Source organism: Podarcis vaucheri (assembly GCF_965113315.1).
Source record: "Podarcis vaucheri genome assembly, chromosome: 5".
NCBI lineage: Eukaryota > Metazoa > Chordata > Lepidosauria > Squamata > Lacertidae > Podarcis > Podarcis vaucheri.
This window is the reverse complement of record NC_138763.1, coordinates 54,852,659-54,874,924: the sequence shown is the minus strand read 5'-3', so window position 1 is coordinate 54,874,924 and position 22,266 is coordinate 54,852,659. Positions and strand designations below refer to the sequence as shown.

Here is a 22,266-nt window from a genome sequence, read left to right as displayed (position 1 = left end):
TTATTTTTCTCCTTCCAATAAAGTACAGCAGAAAAGTTGTCCAGATATAAACAGTTCACTTACTAAACCTCACAATAATTTCATAATTACCAGTCTATGTATTTCTAATAGTATAACCAAATCAGTAATTTTTGATATAACTGTGAGAACTACTCTGAAAATTTATTATTCCAAGAATGAAACCTTCGTCTGGTTGTAAATATTAAGATTATACCAGCAGGAATTATTCTTTCCGTAAAAAAATTGATTTAAATCAAGTCTTACTGACTAGTGTTTTAAAACTGAGATTTAAATTGATTTGATTTAAATCAAATCCACCCTGCAGGAAAGTAGAGAAAAGCACTAGTCTGGACACCCCTTCATTGTCTTTCATTTTAAGCAAGTCATGGAACACTGATCACAGATGATTGCTGAAATGTGGTTACTACTAACGGCAGAACTGTCAGTTTCCATTCAGAAATAGCATCTTTAAATCCTTGTAATGTGCAGGTATTTCTGTGCTGCTTATTTTGTTTGTGGTTTGTAGCTTGCAGTTCTGGGAAAGCCAACAAATATTAGCTTAGATTAGTCTAAGCCTTATTTATTTTGATTTTTAGATCTTCCTTATATGGAACAGTTCAAGGTGATGTCAAAATGTCAAAATATACATTATAAACAATATCACATACAAAACCAACAGTTTAAAGACTGTAAAAGAACTCACTACAACGATGAGATCAATAACTCTTTAAGCAATCAAGCAATGAAACCTCATCATCCCAACAAACGTTATACGATCACCTAACCTTTAAAACTCAATCAGCTCCCAAGAAGTAGCAGTAAAATATCTGCACTTAAGTGCCTAGGAATAAAGTAAAGGAGTGAAGATTACTTGCTTAAAGTGAAAGACATTGAAGGGGTGTTCAGACTAGTACTTTTCTCTACTTTCCTGCCTATTTTCAAGCTTCCTCTGCCTCTTGATGACACACTTTTGCCTGGCACCAAAATAATGTCAAAATCTGTGCAAAGTAAGCCTCCTTAGGGAGAGCATCCATTGGCATGGGGGCCACCACTGAAAATCCCTTCTTCTTTTGTAACTACTCTCCAGACTTTTGCTGGAGGGGAACAGAGAGGGAGGCCTGTAATGACCTTGGGGCTGGGTAGGTTCATATGAGAGAACTGGGTATAGGGGTCCTGCGCTGTGTGGTGCTTTGTAGGTTTAAACCAGCATTCTGTACCTAACAGGGAAAGTGTAAATTAGTTGACAGGAATACCTTTATGTTCAGAAGTAAAGACTCTGAAGGAATTAGATGAAGCTGTGGTTAAAGTGCATAAAGCTTGAGAAAGTGGCCCATGTTAATACAGACTCCAGTCATGTGAATAATTATTTGATGGCTTTCCATAACAATTTGATACAATCAAGCTATTCTATTAAAATCCCAAACATTATATATGAGGCAGCCTTAACTTTTCAATGTTTGCAAGGCTGTCTGTAGGGAGCACAGGTTGTAGGCTGCTACAAAACTTGTTGGATAAATAGGGTCTTTGTTTAGGATGCGTATTGCTGAAGTTTCCTTTTAATTTTAAGCAGAATTTCTACTGGCTTGACATTTCTTGTTTTTCCCCCCTGTGCTGCAAACTGTTGTCAATTCATCACTGTTCCTGTATTTATTTCTGCAGTTGTGTGTATAAATGTGTGTGCCAGCAGCATTCGGAACAGATGTATAGTGACCTAATAAAAAAGATAACTAACCACTTAGAGAGAGTCTCAAAGGAGCTGCAGGTAAGAAGCTGCACAATTTTGTTTTCCTGGGATTTGGCATTTTACTGGGAGTAGTGTGCCACCGATCATTTGAAATGATTGTTATCACAGCTGTTACCTATGTAGAACTCAACTAAACCTTATGTGTAATGTGTGAGTGTAGAGCACTAACCTTTGAATGATTCCTCTAGGAAAATGAGGTTTCACTGTGTTTACTTAGGTCCTGTATTTTATAAAAGTGTCATGAACCAAAAGTTGAAATAAATGCAATGGAATATTCTTGACTCTTAGACCTCTAGACTTCTCTGGGATAACATAAAAGTGAGCCAAAACCAGAGCAATTATTAATGTATATTTAAATTTTCTAAAAACATTTCCTTAGTGGTTCATTATGGCACATCATAACCTACCCCGGATCAGCACAAAAGTGCATTGTTTCCTCCCAAAGGACCAGACATTACTATCTTTTTGCCTGGGTAAATTCCTTTGTGTTTTAGGATTGACCACAAATCCATCGCAGAACTTCAGCTTTGATTGGGTCTTACTTAAACTGCTGATACACATTTGTTTTTACCTAGCCAATGTCACTTGTGGGTGACATTGTCATCTTAAGAGGAGCTCCCCTTTCTCTTAGAGTATAAAAGTTTCTTTTTGTTCATTCTTGCTTGCCGTCGATGATGGGGGCAAGCATTTAGTTCTACCCTCAGTACTAAGCTACAAATATCCTAATACCTCTATGCTGCACATTAAAACATGTAGAGCTGTTTACACTTGTGGTTCAAAGTTGGGCAACAAGGTGCAAAGGAAAGGAGAAGTACATTAAGAGAACAAGTATAAAAGTGAGTGGTAATAAGAAAAATTGTTAAGTCAATTTCTTACTCAGGGCTTGTAGAAAGATGAGAGAAGTGGCGAGAAGTTCCTATCCCCATGCATGTTTACTGGTTCTTTACTGGAATGTAGGGCTTTAATGGAGGAGGACTCCTGAGAGCAGCTGCTGCAACTACTGTTCCCTTTAATCCACCACTATCTTTTGTTTGCTTGTACTGGCTGAGCGGGGAAAGGCGTATGCTTACAGACCCCACCATAACGGAAATCTAACCTGGTTCAGGGTAGACATGGCCCACTGTACCCCTCTGCTTCTACAGTCACCTCTTCTTGGTCTCTGCCTGCTCTTCCTCCTAGCTTTGAATGTCCTTTGTAAAAATGACTTTGTTTTTCAAAAAAATCTCCCAAAAATCAAATCCCTTTAAAAAATCTGTGTTGCTTTGTTTTTACTTTTGCCTTTGTTGTTGTTGTTGCTGCTGCCGCCAGTTATCTTCTGTGAATCTGCATTTTCTGTGAACACTCATCCAAATACTACTCTGTTATTGCAGATAGATGCTTGGATTAATCTTTGAATTTAACTGTTATTAGATTTCATTAAACTATTCAGTCCTTAGTGATGCAATGCAGTGCAAGAGTTCTGCATCAGCATTGAATTTAGGCTTCCTTCCTGTTGGGAACTGGGTTTTCAGGTCTTTGTTTTCTTTTCTGCGAGCCTGAAGGCAGAGGTTGATATGGATAAATTTCAGAGGTGGATGCTGGGATTGATAGGCATATAAAGTTTGTATTATGTTAAATGCACAAGCCTTAATACATTTAATCACCGTACCTACAGTAGGTCTTTATGTAGTTTTTATGTAGAATTTTTGGGGTCAGGTGTAGTGCCTCTTATAGTCATCCTGATGTCTGGCTTGTGGTATCCAGCATGCAGTTGCAGTTACCTGGCCTCTCCCAGGCATTTGCTTTGTGACTGGCTTTACTGTTACACCTCAACGTTCTGGCTAAATAAATGAATAAAAACTTTACACTTGGATCCCACCTTTGTACCCTCGTGTTCAAGGTGATGAATATGTGATTCTCAGGCAGGTACCTATCCAGGTACCAACCAAACCAATACCTGCTTTATTTCAGCAGGGTAGTGGTCTTACGTGCCTTCAGATGATGGATGTTGCAGCCCTGAAGCCTGCTCACCCCCAAAATATGTTGATCCACATATCAGATTTTATTGTATCTCAATTTGTCAATCTTTGGAATGCATATTCCCATAATGAGAGGAACAGAAAAGTGTGTGGCAAGCCGCTTTAAGAAAATGCAGGCATTTACTAGGGAAAAGGCTAGGTTTTCTCTGGCCTCTTCCAGTCTTCTCCCTGCTCCTCTGTCCTGATAGAGATGGGAAAGTAAACATGATTCACTCCCAACTTCTAAGCTTCTTTAAGAAGATGCCATAATGTACATGTAATCTGATGCTTTTTCATGAATTATTTAGACACACTCTCTATAATCTGTAAATCTTATTTTCAGCATCACACAATTTTATTGGCAATGATTCCACTGGTGTGAAGTGTCAATGTATAAAGGTTGTTTGCTAAAAAGAAAACTTGCCGCTGGATAGCACATTGTGCCTCTGAAGCCTTATTCCCTAGTAAATTCAAATGTTCTGATACTTGCGTATTGCTTTCCTATGGAATAAGGTTGAACATCGTGATTAGTTATTAAAAGTAGTGCTTCCTTATACTTGTTAAAGACTTCATTGCAAAATGTCAACATTGGTAGCTGAATGTTTTGAGGCAGCCGCAGCAAGTGTCCGCTTGTAAGTATTTACAAGTTAAATAATCAGCCATTTCTAAACAAGATGTTTCTTGGATCTACAATGAGATACTCATGGTAACCAGAAAAAGCTGCGTGTATGTATGGTTTCCCAACTGTACTTATTTTTACTTAAGAGATTTATACCCTTTCCTTCAGCAGATAGCCGATGCAGGTTGGCAGGAACATGAGACAGCACCTGTTTCATTGTGGTGCCCAGAAAGCACAACTCCTTCTGTCATGTGATTTGCTTAATAATATTAATAGCAGAGAGTGGCTAACATATCTCTGCTATTCTTATTCTGATTCTTATTATTAATTATTAACCTGCCCTTCACCTTAAGGTCCCAAAATACATTTTTTTATTTGTAAAACTTTTGACTTCCCTTTTTGTTTAACAATTTTTTATTTTTATGGCACAAGTTGGGATCCTGTGAGACTCCCCATTGGAGCTGGAGTTCAGTTTCCATCAGTGCCAGTTAGCAAAGTCAGTGGTCAGATTGTGGGAGTTGCAGTCCAACCTGTGGAGTAGGGCCACAGGTTCTCATTCACTGCCCTTCTTGTGCTATTGTTACGTTTTTTAGTTGTCATCGTGTTTTTATTTCTCTTGACTATATAGAAGCTGCCTTGATTGCTCCCTTCTAGACTGGAAAAGTGAGCTAAAGATCTTACCACGTAACTAACTGCATATTGCCAGGCCTGAGCAAACAGGAGAATGTTTGTGTGTAAAATGTTCACAAGTGCTGCCAGCTGGATGAACAATGCTACAATTTCTGTAGCTCATTCCTTTCCTCTGTTTGTGTTAGGATTTTGGTGATTCCTCTTCCTAGTTCCCAGCGCTGGTGAAGGTGCTTGAATTCTGAAGGGGTCTGCTCAATCATAGGAGGAGCTGATCAGTATCCAAGATGAGGCCAGAGTTGTTGCTGGTGCAATCTTGCACTGGTGAAACTGTAGCAAGGTTTGGCTTGAAAGGGAGGGTAGGGATAAGATAAGCAGGTTAAAGCTGAATGTGTTTGCCTTTCATAGGTTGGCACAAGCTTATGCTTGGTCTGTGACAGCCGCAGAGGAATGTTCTGTCTTTCTGCAGGATGTAACATATCCTTCAGAGAGTCCTTGCCTATCTCTCATCTAACATTAAATATTGTCATTATTTTAGCACTCGATAGATTTCTTTGTAATATTCAGCTCTTATCCCATTCCTCTATATAGTGCAGTGAAGTACTAATTTTGCTTTTTGTGTGACTAGTGACAAGTGAGCTTAACTTGCAGTGAGCAACCTGAATAGATGATGTCTTCTATGGACTCTTCACCAGCTAAGGGGGGGGGGGGGGAAGGGTTTTCCATTTTGTAAATTGTACTGTAGGTGGCAGCAGAATGCTTTCACTGTCTGAATACTGTTTAAACTGCAGAAAAGACAAGGTAGATTTTCTCTTTCGAAAACCTCGTAGCTTTCCTGTGCATTAGATTGTCTCATAGATTTACAGAACCTGAAGCTTTGTTCCATACTGACTGTTCCCTGTATCACTTACAACCTCCCTATTATCCTCCACATGCACTACACTAAATACAGCTTATGCCTGATATATTACCTCCCCCCTTTATGTCACATAGTAACTGCTAGGTTTGGTCTAGCATAGTAACAACTCTGTAATTAGCCTTCCTTCATTATGCATCTGTAAGCATTCAACAAGTTTTGGAGATAGATGCGGATGACAATCAGTTGTCTAAATATCATAGAGAGGTTGCATAAGTCTACTTGGCATATTGTATTGGATGTTAATGGAACTTGAAGCACAGCCTGAGAAAAACACTTCAGGGGCTTGTATGTACAGTACATATAAGACCCAGTGCAGTTCTGCCAGAACTGATCTTATGTACTCAGACCATCTTGTCCTAGTGAGCAACCTGGCTTCCAAATTCTGCACCTGCTGCAGTTCCTGAACTGTCTTCAAAGGCAGCCCCAATGCATTGCAGTTGTCTAGCCCAGAGGTTACCAGAGTTTTGACCAGAGCTTTCCAAACTTTCCATGTTGGTGACCCACTTTATAGACATGCATCATTTGCGACACAGTGATTCAGTTTTACTAGAAAACCGAAACTAACCCCTTTCCAGCCCCGGGAGGAGCGCGAGTAGTGTTTGTGCGACACACCTACACACTGCTGCGACAGACGTGTCGCGACACACAGTTTGGAAAGCTCTGGTTTAGACAACAGCAGTTAGGTTGCCTCTATCTATGAGTCACTTGCTAAGAACTGGAAATAATTAAAATACATGAATTGCCATTTTACAGAAACTTTAAACACTGAAAGTGTTGAACACACACTGCAGAGTTTATACTTAGGCTTATCTGTTGTTGTTTTTTACATTAAATTTAGGAATAGTGGAACTACTGTGAGTGATTTTTTTCCTTTTTTGGTCTTCCATTGAGCTATGTCAGAATACTATGGCTTTAGTTTGAGCCCTGGGTGGCTATATATGAACATTCATAATAAACTCATATTACTGATTAGTTGGTAACTAACTTTAACTATTTGCATATATCCACGTGGCATGTAGTTTGGTTTTACTGTATTACCAAGAGGTAGGGAGAATCTTGCAATTTCTCTTTTTTCTTGGATATTTTTTAATCAGGCAAAGAAGTATCATGTCCTTCAGGCACATTCAATAATGGCTAACCAAATGGTTATATATGCATATGATAAGATACTGCTTGGTAAATGGCTGTCTACACTGCTCACTTTTTTTAATCAGAAAGGTAGTGCAGTGAACAAAACTATATATTGGCTTTTCTGTCAAGGAGAACATGCTAGGTTTTCGTTTTGCTGCTGCTTCAGATAGAAGGACTGCTTTATTCAGCATTTTATAAAGAATGGAAATGAGGGTGGTTTCTTGAATTTACTTTGCATATATGTCTGCAGCATAAATAAATTTCCCCTTTGGGATCCTTTCTCTAAGGGAAAAAGAAAATGAAACAAACATTTTGTCAAAATATATACATAAACAGCTGCAGGGCTCAATCTTGGTTTCCATAGTGACTGCCTAGCCATCTTCAGGCAAGTGTAACAAAATCTGAGAGTTCCTCCAAACCATGGAACTGCAGGGGCAGAGATTATTCTTGTCCCCTTTTCCCAGCCCCAGAGATGAGCAGATTTGCTTTGGCTCCACCCTTGCTGGATGTAAGTGGAGGGCCAAAATAAGGCACAACTCTGCCGTTCCTGCCTAACTCTAAATTGTGGAGGGGAAGATGGAGATAGGTTGTCTTTGTCTTTCTGCTTTTCAGGGGCAGGGGGTCCTTGGCAAGCCCCTCTCTGTCAGGAGCTCATCCTACTCTCGAGTAGGACCCTGGTAGAGACACATGCCTGACTGGCATGTTCTCTCCCTCCTGGTCGATCGTTTGGGAGCTTCAAAAGCTTTCTTCTGCCCAAACATCACAGCGACCGATGCCAACAGACACTGGCACACTTAGGGATCTGCAGAGTGTTCGCGGTTTGCGTAACAGACCTCAGCAACTCAGCATTTTGGCTAATCTACTTTATTTACATATAAACACACACGGAGCGCTGCAACATGGCTCCCTTTCTCTCTAGCATCAGACAGCAAAGAAAAAGAGCAAAGGACAATAGTCCCACTTCACGGAACACAGTAACACAAATATCCTGTCTCCGTCACTTCCCACTCTGTGGAATGAAAACATACACCATCATGTGATAGACAACAATCCCATGACTGCAATCATGGAGCAGGAATTCTAACACACTCTATCCCCACACCAGCTCTGCATGCAGTGGCTTGGAAGGAAGAGGAGCACATACTTTTGCTAGAGGTGTGCAGCACCTTTGCTAGGGCTGAATAGCAAGTGATTTGGGATGTCTTTACACCTCACTATGGTGAAACGAAATGTCAGCCAAGTGCCCTAAGCTGGCCAAATGGTATTCTCTCTCTGTACTTTTCTGCAAACTGTATCTCTGGTTTCTTAATGTTTCTTTAGGTTCGTGGAATTCGAAATGCTGCCTGTGCAACACTGGAAATCAAGGGATGGTTATTCTTATTGTTGTTAGATCAGAACAGTGGATGGGTTGGAAACTTCCTTTAACTTCTTCAAAGATTCTCTGCTGCTCTGCTTGAAAATAATTTGTCCAAAACTTCTCCAGCACTCTGCAGACAGCCTTGCACGCAGCCATCATCGCCTCGTAAAGCTTGCTGGAAGGCAGTCCCCTCCCTCCAAGCACAAGCAGACATGCAAAAGTCAATATGAAGCTTCTAGCATGTTAAATAATGTACAAGCAAAAATACCCACCATTGCCACCTCTTAAATTATTTTATGGTAAGAAGCAGCATAAGGCAAACCTTCATTCTCCCCTGAAAATATGAAAGTAATCACAGAATTGTAGAGTTGAAGGGACCTGAAGGGTCATCTAGTTCAACCGCCTGCAATGCAGGAATCTCAGCTAAACCATCCAGGACAGATAGCTCTGTATAAAAACCTCCAAGGAAGGAGAGTCCACAAGCTCTTGAGGAAGTCTGCTCTTGTGCCTTGCAAAACTCTTAATATTACCTGCTGAATTGAACCTCGGTTAAGCAAAATCTTAAAAGACACGGGTGGCGCTGTGGGTTAAACCACAGAGCCTAGGACTTGCCGATCAGAAGGTCGGCAGTTCGAATCCCCGCAACAGGGTGATCTCCCATTGCTCGGTCCCTGCTCCTGCCAACCTAGCAGTTCGAAAGCACGCCAAAGTGCAAGTAGATAAATAGGTACTGCTCCGGCGGGAAGGTAAACGGCGTTTCCGTGTGCTGCTCTCGTTTGCCAGAAGCGGCTTAGTCATGCTGGCCACATGACCAGCTGTACGCCGGCTCCCTCGGCCAATAAAGCGAGATGAGCGCCGCAACCCCAGAGTCGGTCACGACTGGACCTAATGATCAGGGGTCCCTTTACCTTTAAGCAAAATCTTAAGCAAAAATGTTTATTGGAGCAAGATGTTCTTAGCAGCAGTGTTAGTAGAGGTTTGCAGGTTTTTAGATACAGCCATATTTCAGGTTACGAACGCTGTGGGTTGTGCGTTTTCAGGTTATGGACCGCACTGAACCCAGAAGTACTAGAATGGGTTACTTCCAGGTTTCGGTGCTCGTGCATGCGCAGAAACGCTAAATTGTGCTTTGTGCATGCGCAGAAGTGCTGAATCGCATCATGCGTGTGCACAGACGCGGCGCTGTGGGTTGCGAATGCTGCGAGTTGCAAATGTGCCTCCCACACAGATCACGTTCGCAACCCGAGGTCCCACTGTATTTCTGTAGTCCTTCATATGGAAAAATTGTGCCCCCCCCCCGGTCCTCAGATTCTTTCTTTTCTGGGTGATACTAATCTTTTCTTTATATAAATGAAATGTTAGCTAATCATCACTTTTTCTGGTTGACCTTATGTTGTGGTGTTTTTCTCCATTTCCAACCGTTCAAATGGTTTAATGCATTTCAGTATTTCATTTTGCGTTTAGCATTGAGCAATTTCATCCTGAAGGGGTAATTTGAACTTGTTAAGACTTGAAACTGAAAGGTAGGACTTAGGTTTGGCTTCCAGCATCAGTGCAAAACCATCCTTTGTACCCTAATCATAGTGCTGGAAATAATCCTCCCATATAGTAGCTTGTAGAAGTGAAGCATAACTTTTTAAAAAGAATAATGATAATTCATACAGAGAAATTTCAGGCAAACAGATTGGCAATTCTTAAATACTGTTGCTGGAAAAGAAAAGGAATATAATGAAGAAAAAGGAACATGCTTCAATAAGAAAGTATCAGCTGAAAAAGTTTGTGCTTAAAAATAAGTATAATGCTGGAAGACCTGTTGCCCTTGCAAGTCTGTTTGAAAGTTGTTACAGTATGCACTTGATCTAATAATGCATTTAATTATGCATACAAGAACTCCCTAGGTATCTTTTGAACTTCTTCACAGTTTATATGAATTTTTAATTTAGCAGTCTCGGAAAATCACTTTCCATTCTATACTAAGGAAAACTGACAGAAATACTGTGAGAATCACATTTTTTTATGCCAAAAGATTGTCTCTATTATACATTAGGTTTTGGAAATCTTTTCTACAACATGGGATAAACATTTTTGCGGGCAGAGGGTATGTGTGAAGCAAAGGGTTCTGGTTTTTGCAGATGTGATTCAAAATTAAACTAAATTGAAAAAAAATTAAACTAACTCTCAGTCGTATTTTCAGAGGGGTAACGTAGCTGTGTTAGCCTGTTGCAACATTTTGCACCAATTCATTGTGCAGCTTGTTTAAAAAACCTTAAGTGTCAGCAATTAACTTATTAGGGAATTCTTCAGATAGTTGTATTGGTTTGTATCTAGCATAGCACTGCATCAGGGTTGCGTCTGCGCAAGAATTTCTGCTTGCAAAGTGGGACTTCCCCCTCTTCTTCCCCTATACACTCTCAGCATTATTTAGGGGTTCTCCCAACCCTCTGGAACAGATTTGAGGAGAGCGCACACAGGGGCAGGACTGGAGGGATGGAAGTCCTGTTGTGCAAGTGGAAATCAGTTTGTGCTAGACAAGCTTCCCTCCATGAATTGCATATGCAACTTGGGATTTGTTGGGCCTGAGTTTTATGATTTACCTTTTTAAGAGAATTACTGTAGAATTTTGATGTGTATTCAGCATATTCAGTTACAAGTGGAAGAGCAAATGCTCCTCCTCAGAACATAAATAATTACATTAAATTGATGCCGACTTCTTGGAATATTCTGAAGTGTCCCTTTCAAGAAGAGATCCTTCAACCCATAGCAACAAAGGAAGATTTTCTTTCTTTCTTTCTTTCTTTCTTTCTTTCTTTCTTTCTTTCTTTCTTTCTTTCTTTCCTGCCATCACTTGAATTCGTTCTTAAACCTTCCCACACTTGACGTCATCAAGACCCAATTATGATTGCTAAAAGCATTTCTTGGTCAGTAAGTGTTGCAGTAATTGTAATGTTAGTGCAGAATAGAGTACAGATATAATGATTCCTTCAACAATTCTTAGATGCTCTTTAGGAAAATTAGGATACAAACACTCATTCTTTTGCTTGAATATAAATAATAATTTAACCGGATTTCCCCTCCCCCCTGAAAAGTCTAATAGAATGTGTGTGTACTGATGTTCTTCATGCTTTATAAAACCTGGAGCAAGTAGAACCTGGACCACTATGGTGCAGTGCCTCAGTTCCAGATTCCAGCCAGCCATGCCCTTTTCTGGGATATTCCATACCATCCCCCTGTCCTCTGCAACAGACATTTGACGTTCTGTGGCTACTGAGCATGCTCAGTCCTCATCGGCTTGGTTTCAGGTCCTCTCCCTTCCTTAGTATTCCCTGCTCACCACCTTTTTTACCTACAAACACTGGGGATTTGCCCAAGCCTGCTGATAACTTCCCATTTTGGTTACATAAGGTTACACACTCATGGAGTGATTTCACTGTTGGTATACAGCAGGTTTCTAAAAGTGGCACTCTACAGACCACTTGGAAAAGTGAGCGTAATCAACCACCTGCTAATCACCTGGCACCAGATAATTGAAATTTCAACTCATAGCAGTAAAGGAAGATTTTTTTCTTTCTTTCCTGCCATGACTTGAATTCTTTCTTGAACTTTCCCACACTTGATATCATAGGACATCAAGCAGGGAAAAGTGTCCTTGGTTCACTCAAAACATCCTGGCTGGCCTAATGAAGTCTGCAAGCTGCAGGCTACCCATCACTGATTAATATGATATTATATCAGCAGATACAGTGGTGCTCTTTTTGGCTCTCCCTGCACATTTTCTCTTTTTAAGCAAGCTCTTTCCCCCCACCTAAGGACAAATTAGTAGTGCATTTAGCCAATATGACCCTAGATATTGTATTATTTCACCTTATTTAGTCTTGTTTTTTACCTGCAAGTCCAACCTGGTTACTTCATTCTAGTAAGGCAGCTATGTTTTCTTTCTTGCAGGCCAGCCCTCCAGACATCTACATCGAAAGGTTTAACATAGCACTTGGACAGTATATGGGAGCATTACAGAGCATTGTGCCTCTTTTCATATATATGGTAAGTTTTTAGACTATTTTTTTCAAATTGTGCATAGTCTGGAAGGAAGGAACTGATTAGGTGCGAGGTATAGCAGTGGTCAGCAATTAGCTTCTCCTGAAGACTTAAATTGGGAGTTAAGTGGGATGATCTCCTGCTAGAAACACAAATTTCCTCTCTCTGCTCATAGAATAGAATCATAGAATTGTAGAGTTGGAAGGGACCACGATGATCATCTAGTTCAACCCTCTGCAATGCATGAATCTTTCACTCAAAGTAGGGCTTGAACCCACAAACCTGAGATTCAGAGTCTCATGCTCTACCAACTGAGCTTTCCCTCATGGACTCACTTGGACTTATTCCACCAGTTTAATTAAAGCCCAGGCCGTAACAGAAACTCGCCTAGTGTGCTGAGGTATTTCTGTGCTGCACTCTTATCCCCCAGCGGCACCTTCTGGAATTAACCACCCAGTTAGGAACAGAACCATCATAACACGGTGCATTCTGTTATCAACCCAAACAGCCTGTCCAAAAGCATTTCAGTCTGCAATGCAACCATGAGGTTTGGCTCTTACAAGCTGTCCGTACCTGTTTTTTGCCCATTTTCCCCTTGGCTGCTTGGGAGGCTTTATAAGGGACTGCAGAAAGGTGCAGCAAAGAGGGCATGCTTGCATAACTCAGGTTACAGTTAACTTAATCTCATCTAAAAGTGCCTGGAGTTGCGTGGCAACCACTCGGGTTGAGTATGGTTGTACTGAATCAAGCATTGCTCATGAGTGTTCTAAAATTGGTATAAGCACTCATTTGGAAGAATCAGTTTTGCCATTAGCTTGGTGTGTTAAGCTTAAGAGTGTATGTACATTTATTTTTTTGCAGATGGGTTACCAGGCTTTCATATTTATAGACATTTTGTATCTTGCATAATCTTTCCTGGATCAGTAAGGTTTGCTTCTTGTGGGTTTTTTTTTACATATTCAGACTATTTAATTCAAAACATGCACTTACATTGCTTATGTTAATGTGATTTACATGAGGAAGGGGTATTAGATGGGTTCTGCTCTAAAATGTCTTGCAGCTAAAACATTGCAAACCGATTTGAGAAATTTGATAACTATGCATATCAAGAGAATTCTGATCTACTTTGTTGGTCCCATGCCAAGAAGCAGAAGTTGTAATGCTTATTATTGCAAGACCACTTCATTCATTTATTGAATTTTGGCTCTAGCTGTGTTTTTAATGTACCAAAATAAGCTTGTAATTAAAAACAACCCTCTGTCAACACACTATCTCAAAAATAGGATTTGTTTATGCACAGTTATGATTTTGGTTTTGTCAAAACTCTCTTACCCACGTAGAGCCAACTGTTACTAGATCTCAGATTTTAAAAAGAAGTGTATTGGCAGGTCACAGATAAGGTTTACAAATATGTGCCATAATTTTATTGCTTAGTATTTGTTTGATTTAAATGACTGTACCACAGAGAATGTTTATAACCCTTTGACTTCAGATCATGTTATCTGTAGTCCTAAAAGAACACTGGACCAAGGCAAACTTGTGTTTCATTAAGAGCCTTTAAAGATATGTAACTTAAAATCTTTTCAGGTGCTTTTTATGTTTCTCTCCAGAAATCTCAGCTGACAAACCAAGCTAAGCTGTTAGAAAACTCTTGGTCCATGGAGGCCATTTGTAACTCCCATGACTGGATCTAGGCACATCTCCAAACTGTCACCAGAAAACTGATTAGCTGGTATCCTTGGTACCATTGCTTTTAGAGAGCATCCCATTAGCTATCCTACATAGTATTGAATAATGATACACACATTAGGAGGGTTATATTATTTGCCATGGCAACAACTAAAATGAATGTTGTAAAGATTATTGTGTTGTCCTTTAAAACTACCTGAGCTGGTCATTATGTAGCCTTTCTTTTGTGTTGTAATATTTCTTCATTTGATTTTTTTAAATGACTTTTGACTAAATGATAAACATTCTGAACGGTAGCGAAGGGTTTTAGTGTTATCAGAATATGTGCTTGTAGTTCACAATTGACCTTTTGTGAGGAACATTTTGAAGTTGTTCTGAAGCATGTTTCTTTCTCAAGAGAAAATGAAGTGCTTGGAGGTGTCCTGTATTTGGCTGAAATCTCTGGGTGGTATGTTCAGGTCTGTAATGATTCTAAATGGAGTATGAAGTGGGCAGTGTGTTAACTGTTGCTTTAGTCAGATTTAATGTCTTGGTTCTCATTTTGCTTTGTCTCTGAATCAACCATATGCTTCTGCTGAATCCAATAGACTTTACTCGCTTAGATTCATATAATAATTTCTGTATTCTCATCTCCCAATGGCACTCAAGCCGGAGGATCATTGGATCTGGACTGTTTTCACACCCTAATACCACATCCTGTAGAATTCTATCAAATATATTTCATCTGTACACTTGGAATGAATTTCAGGAACTGAAATGTTTTTTCTATGCAGCCTGAGCAGGAGCAGTCACCATTAAGAAAAAGAGGTCGGAATAGGTCAATATATATGTGGACTGTCCCTGGATCAAGTGATGTTTCTTCTTTAAGTCCTCAGAGTTTTTAACCCAGCTGAAGGTTGTCATCTGAACTAGCCAGATGCTTAACAGATAATCAATCACAGGCAGTCCATCATTTGAAAAATAAGACTTTCGAGCTGATTTGCTCCAAAATGACAAGTAGACATTCCATTTTGGTAAATGTAACTTGGTTTAAGGAGCCATTTGGATGAAGGACTCAAAACATGATGTGTTTTTCTCTTTGCTCTATGTTAAAAAATCATCATCCACCTTAGAAGCCCCAGCACATTTTGTCTCCTGACATCTGCTAGGTTGCATTTGATAGTGGTAGAATATAGTGTGGCATAATGGTTAATGTTGGGCTATGACCTGGGAGACCAGGATTTGAATTCCCACTCAGCCATGAAGCACACTGGGTGACCTTAGACCAGTCACTGTCTCTCAGTCTTACCTACTTAACAGGGTTGTTGTGAGGATCAAATGAGGAGGAGAGCTATGTGCAGCACCTTGAGCTCATTGGGGGAGAAGGTGGTATAGAAATGCAATTAACTAAATAAGTAATAGTGGGGACAGCTGGGCAGAGCTGGTGTTTGACAGGTATCATTAATATTCATTTTATATGCTTGCTATCTGGAGGACCATAATGGCAACTGATGTGTGATCCTGAAGAACAGCAGTGATACAAGCAGGAAACGGCTCCTGTAGAAATATGTGATACCTGCAGTACTGATAAGCAAGATATCTCTACTGTGGTTTTACATTGAACGGTTTTATCACTCTGTGAACACTTTCTATGTACCGAAATGGGGTAGCAAAAGTTGTTAGAATCATTTTCAAAGAAAGCTATGTTTACTTTATATGAGCAACATGCAGCCCTCATTTTCATTTCAAGCAGCCCTTGGCCTAATTTCATGCATGTGGCAAACAAGGGAAAGGGGAGTGGCAGAGAGAGAAAGAGAAAAGTATTCGTAAATCTTGGGGTGATCTAGTGGTTTTTAACTTCTGTATTGTTGATTTCCTCTCTCCCCTTGAAATGGGTATCATGCAGGAAAGCTGCCTATAAATACCTTGTAATAACAACAATGGATAATAATAGAAGTTGGGCCACTTGTGTCTCTAGTACAGCCCATGTCTACCACCACCATGTGGTCCCCAACAGTTTATCCTTGAAGAAATACAGTGCTCAAAAGCAACAACAACAAAGGTTCTAAGGAGTGATGATGAATGATGCTTTTCTGAAGATTTTCACAGGCCTTTTTTTGTGTTGCTGTAAATCCAAAACAGTTAACATGGTTTCTTCTGTTTTGTTTTTCAGAATAAGTTTTACATAGAAACCAAGCTTAATCGAGACTTAAAAAATGACCTTATAAAACTGTTTACGGAACATGTTGCAGAAAAGCACATTTACAGCCTAATGCGTAAGTAAAGTTCTTGGGCTTATGTTTTCTAAAATATTAAGTTAATTGGCTTCTTTCGTATTGTGGAGTTACAAAATGCTGAAGTTTCAATATTAATGGGGAAATTGAACAGGTAAAAATTCTAAGACCAAAAATTATATCAAGGAACCTTTCATAGCTTATTTCAAAATAGGCTTTGAAGACCAGATGATGGATGTCATTTATTCCTGGCCTATATTAGAAAATGCAATATGATTGATTATTTCAATAAATACAGCTATCTGCTGAAGAGGTTTGAAGCAGATGTCTTTGACAGTATTAAGTTGTACTAAAATACAGTCATAATGCATCACTGGGAAAAACTGGCTCCATGCACAGATTTTCTGGCTTTTTGTGGTTTTATTGTGAACAAGCAGCATGCCAAGTCACTTCCACTGCACTCCATCCCTGATATGAGCAGGATATACTAACCAGAAAGCCTAGACTTCCTGTTCCATCTGAACAGGGGGTTGTGATTTGTTTCTCCCTAGCAAGCCTTGATCTCTAGCTAACCTTAAGCCATGGGAGGTGAAGGTTATTCATCGAGGTATTTAAGGAGATCCACAGTTTAGATCTGGGCTTCCGAGTTTGTTTGTCCTGCTCATACCTGGAAAGGAGTTTAGTGGGAACATTGGGAAGCATACAGTAGCATGCTGGTCATTCACAAAAAACCATTGTAAGCCAGGAAGTCTGCAGCCACAGAGTTCACTGTTGATTTGTTCTTACTACAACATCCAGCTTTTTGTTACTTTTTTTACAAATCTTTTGCTATAAATGGAAACAGTCCTTTTCAGATGTCAATGTTGACATTGGCAAAACAGCAACTATCTCTGGATTCGAACCAACCCAGTAAGAAAATAAGAACACTTCAGTGATTACTTTGGCCTCCACTGAAATCGTTCATGGAAATTCTGTTCTTCAGACATTTTCATAAACTGTCACCAGTTTTCTGCATATAATGAGTTACATATTTCATTTTTTTTGTATGTGTGGAAGCATGAACCATGCAATTTTCCATGCCTGTCTTTAGGAGAGCTGCACACCTGCTTTTTGTGAACCTATACAGTCAAACCGCGGTTCCCAAGCGGCTCTGTTTTGGAATGTTTCGGCTCCCGGATCCCAAAATCCCAGAAGTAAATGCTCCAGTTTTTGAATGTTTTTTGGAAGCCGAACGTCTGACCCGGCTTCCGCTTAAGTGCAGGAAGCTCTTGCAACCAGTTGGAAGCTGTGCCTTGGTTGCTGAATGTTTCGGAAGCAGAACAGGCTTCCTTAATGGATTACATTCAACAACCGAGGTTTGACTGTATCGGCTTTGATTAAGGTAAACTTGTTACTGTCATTGTATCAGCCCAACCGAGGTGTAAGTAAGAATTATTAGATACACCGTAAAGTCCCATAAGTATTGCACCTGAATGCTTTATGCTAGTAGTTTAATAGCACTTATTTAAAATTCCCTTATATCAAATCAAGGTAAACAACTGATCATAGTCAATAAAAGGAAATGTCTGTTCTTCACGTCTTACATCCCAGTCCACAGCTAATGAACGCCCAGCAATGCCATTTTGTAGTATTCTACCTTTTTGCTGTTTAGTGCTTCAGCGTCAGATCCATTTACAGTAATACCTCGGGTTAAGAACTTAATTCGTTCTGGAGGTCTGTTCTTAACCTGAAACTGTTCTCAACCTGAGGCACCACTTTAGCTAATGGGGCCTCCCGCTGCTGCTGCGCCGCCACCGCGCAATTTCTGTTCTCATCCTGAAGCAAAGTTCTTAACCCAAGGTACTATTTCTGGGTTAGCGGAGTCTGTAAGCTGAGGTACCACTGTACTTGCAACCGATACTTTTTCTAAATCATTAACGTTATAGTTTTAGTGAGACTGACTCATGCGTCTGACATATGGCAGCAGTTTTTTATTTAGGTGTAAAGGTCAAGGCATTTAGATGTAAAGGCATTGTTAAAAGTCAAGAAGTAATTTCCTGTGCTGCTATTGGGCGTAATCAATAGACATTAAAAGGCTGAGTCACCTCAGTAAATATAAGGGATTTTTTGGAACAATCAAAAGGTTGACGTGCTAGGTTTTCTGGTATGGAGAAACGACAATCGAAACACAATAGCAGTTTATAAATGTATGTCTGGTTTGGAGAAAGTGCATGGGCCTGAAGGAGCGTCTCCACCCCCATTGTTCTGCCCGGACATTGAGGTCCAGTGCCAAGGGCCTTCTGGCGGTTCCCTCACTACGGGAAACCAAGTTACAGGGAACCTGGCAGAGGGCCTTCTTCGTAGTGGCACCTGCTCTGTGGAACGCCCTCTCACCAGATGTCAAAGAGAAAAACAACTACCAGACTTTTAGAAGACATCTGAAGGCAGCCCTTTTTAGGGAAGCTTTTAATGTTTAACAGACTATTGTAGATTAGTATTTTGTTGGAAGCTGTCCAGAGTGGCTGGGGAAACCCAGCCAGATGGCAGGGTATAAATAATAAATTATTATTATTATTAGCCAACTCCTCACCCATTTTCTCATAATAAAAGAGATCTTGGCCACCTAGTTATATTAATGGGTGAGTACATTTTCCATGCAGTTCATCATGCAGTGGTTCCCAGTTGGTGGTCCATGGACACCAGGGGGTCCCCGTAACCCACCCAGGGTTACCTTCAAACTCTTCTGTTAACTTAGCATTGCATACAGAGATTTTCCTCTGTTTTAATACAAACTGTTATCTTGATTTTATTTTTAAGAGGCTTAAAATGTTTTCATCTTGGGAAGTTTTAATAGGCTTTAAAGTTCTTACTGTGTCATGTGGGGGTATCAATAGATATTGGAACGATCCAGTATTTTCATACTGTTGTTAATAAAGATGGTAAAGGCAGTTGTCTCTATCTTCAGAAAAGGTTGTTGGAAAATATTAGAATATTCCTCATTTCTGAACTAGTAACAATTGATAATATGGTTCATTCAGTTTTGTCTTCTGAAAAGGTTATTTGGAAACCACCATTACCTGCTTAATTGGCATACAATTAATGTTAAGTGAGTTTATTTTATCATTTCAGCTTTACTCCTAGAAGCTCAGACCACGCCTTTTTGGATAGACCCTTCCACTATGGCAAACATTGTCAAAGGATTGTATATGCTTAGGCCAGGTAAATTATTATTGTTATTTTTATTATTATTTTAAATATTAATTTTGCACATCGTTTAGAAAACAATAACACAATGAGGGAGAATTGGTGATCACATTTTGATGGATAGTAGATATAAAGAATATTGATACGTAGTGTATCTTGCGCTTCACAGAAGGAATACAAACATAGGAAATGAGCTAAATCATTTTTCTTTTGAATAGTCTATAATTTACAGGACTGATGTCCCTGGAAAATCAAGCAGCAAGTTCCTTTGTCTCCATGGTGCTGATAATGCCATGGTTGAAGGTTTGGTCCCTGGATGGGACAGCTGCATTCTTCTGCATAGCAAGGGGTTGGGATAATTGATCCTCAGGGTCCCTTCCAACAATTCCATGATTCTGTGACTTCTGCTCTGTTGACATCATGGCCTGGCTTATGTACGCATGGCAGAAAATGAAAGGGCTTGGCTTTGAAGCCTTCAAGAGCGGTATATTTTAGGCAATTCTCAATAACCAGATCAACAAGAAGGCGTCTCCCCCCCACCTCTCTCTCTCTCTCTCTCTCTCTCTCTCTCTCTGTGTGTGTGTGTGAGACAGTCCTTTCTTATAATCTATTTTGGCCAGATTGTGGACTTGCAGGTGAAGTCCTAGATCAGAGCCATTAATGTCAAGGTGTGTAGTTAAACTGTGTGGCACATGGGAAATTGGATGCATTTGTGGTACATTTGTGATTATGATTGCTGTTGAAACACTAGGAACACCTACTCCTCCAGGCTGCTTCCTGACAGACATCTTTCTCTTCCATAGCTAAGCAGTCTGGTGCCTTGTACATGCATTTAGCATGCAGCAAGATAATATTTACCCTTTCATAGAATCATAGAGTTGTAGACTTGGAAGGGGCCCTGAGGATCATCTTGTCCAGCCCACTGCAGTGCAAGAAAATGCAGCTGTCTCATATGGGGATTGAACCTGCAATCTTGCCATTATGAGCACCACGCTCTAACCAACTGAGCTATCCTTTCTATGTTGTGTGAAAGCTCAGTGCTAGGATGTTACAGGCCTGCCATATGAATTAATGTGTGTGTGTGTGCGAGTGATTTTGTTTCATTCCCTATTGCTTTCCATTTCTACACAGAATGGGTTCAGATGGCACCAGCTTTATTTTCTAAATTTATTCCAAACATCCTCCCTCCTGCTGTAGAATCTGAGCTTGAGGAATATGCTGCTCAAGACCAGAAGCTCCAACAAGAACTTATTCAGGAAGGATTTTCCAGGTAATAACCCTGGCATTTAAAAATTAGTACCTAGTTTTTTTCAGCAAGTGAATCGAATTGATGTTGTTGGGGTTTGGGAGTGGGGTCAGTCATGGCTATTACTATGAGCTGAAATAAAGTGCAGCCACAGTCAGAATAATTGCTGCCAGCAGTCCTTGTACTTGCCCAGAAAAGTCAGAACAGCTTATGTGTAAAGCAAACATTTTATGAACTGCCCTGAGAGTTGAGTTTAAAGTGCAATAATAACAACTGATTACCTGCCCCTGTACTGTCTGTTTGCTGTAAATGTTTTGGGGAAGGAGCACGTGTTTCTTTGTTCTCTTCCTTGGTGTTTCTATTGACCGTGGAGAATGTGTTCACTGAGGAACTATCAGGGATGGGGACAGTTTTCAAGGACTGCGAACAAGGACGAAACAAAGACATTGCCTTTTGAACAACTGCTACAAAAGCACCCAAAGCTGTCTGCTTAAAGCCATATGATAGCCTTGATAAACCAGCTACCAGAGTTTTGAATGTTGTGACTGCAGAGTGGATGGGAATTATTACTGTTCTGCTTTGTTTGTTGTTATATGTCCTTCTTATGTATGTGTGTGCACACTTTCAGCTTTTGCCAGGAAAAGCAGGAGTTCTCTCAACACCCTCCTTAAAAGGTTGTACAGTAGTACCTCTGGTTACGTACTTAATTCGTTCCGGAGGTCCGTTCTTAAACTGAAACACCACTTTAGCTAATGGGGCCTCCTGCTGCCACCGTGCCGCCGAGCGATTTCTGTTCTCATCCTGAAGCAAAGTTCTTAACCCGAGGTATTATTTCTGGGTTAGCGGAGTCTGTAACCTGAAGCGTATGTAACCTGAGGTACCACTGTACTTGAACCCTTGCAGAATGGCTGTAGGTTTCTTGCACAGTTACACCTAATCACTTTAGCCTGAAAATCTGATCAAGAGCTTTGTTTCATTTTCATTTGAATTTTAAACTGCTGTTCCCCAGTGACTCTGGGTAAATTTAGCCTTGGGGCTGATATTTAGCACTAGCAATGTTCCAGGAGGATAAGTTAGCTGTAGTGCTAGAGGTCACTTACAATACAAAATAGTTTTAGCTATGAGTCATACATATGTTGGAGGAATGTTAACTCTTCCATTTTGTTCACTAAATGGAACAATGTTGGCTTGGTAGCATTTCTTTCAGTAGCTTATCAGTGTGGTTTCCAAGATGCTCAGTTCCAAACCCCTTTGGAGAAATAGTAAATTTGAGAAATTTCATCAAGACACTAACTAGTCTGATGGCTGAGGCACAAATGCCAACTGAAACTCCCCATGTTAGTAATTGTTGCCCTTTCCCAGTTTCTAAATAAGCTGCTTAAATAAAGCTGCTTTCCTGTGACTAATGGCAAGGTTGCTCCTTGTGTCTCAGATCTTTTAGGCAAAATTAGATGGCTCATTAAATATATGTATGTTTGCTAACATGCTTGGTTATTATAATTATTTTTT

At 40.1% G+C, this 22,266-nt stretch overlaps 1 protein-coding gene across 2 annotated transcripts in view; it reads left to right on the top strand.

Moving 5' to 3' along the window:
• Positions 1-22,266, top strand: part of CACUL1 (CDK2 associated cullin domain 1) — a 36,321-nt gene that overhangs the window by 7,923 nt on the left and 6,132 nt on the right. Inside the window, exons 3-7 of one of the 2 annotated variants that reach the window (XM_082222691.1) lie at positions 1,660-1,762; positions 12,337-12,432; positions 16,268-16,370; positions 19,437-19,526; positions 20,709-20,781. In XM_082222691.1, coding sequence (XP_082078817.1) covers positions 1,660-1,762; positions 12,337-12,432; positions 16,268-16,370; positions 19,437-19,526; positions 20,709-20,781 — 465 coding nt within the window. Of the gene's footprint in view, positions 1-1,659; positions 1,763-12,336; positions 12,433-16,267; positions 16,371-19,436; positions 19,527-20,642; positions 20,782-22,266 lie in introns of both variants that reach the window. The other variant, XM_082222690.1, reaches the window with a different exon arrangement.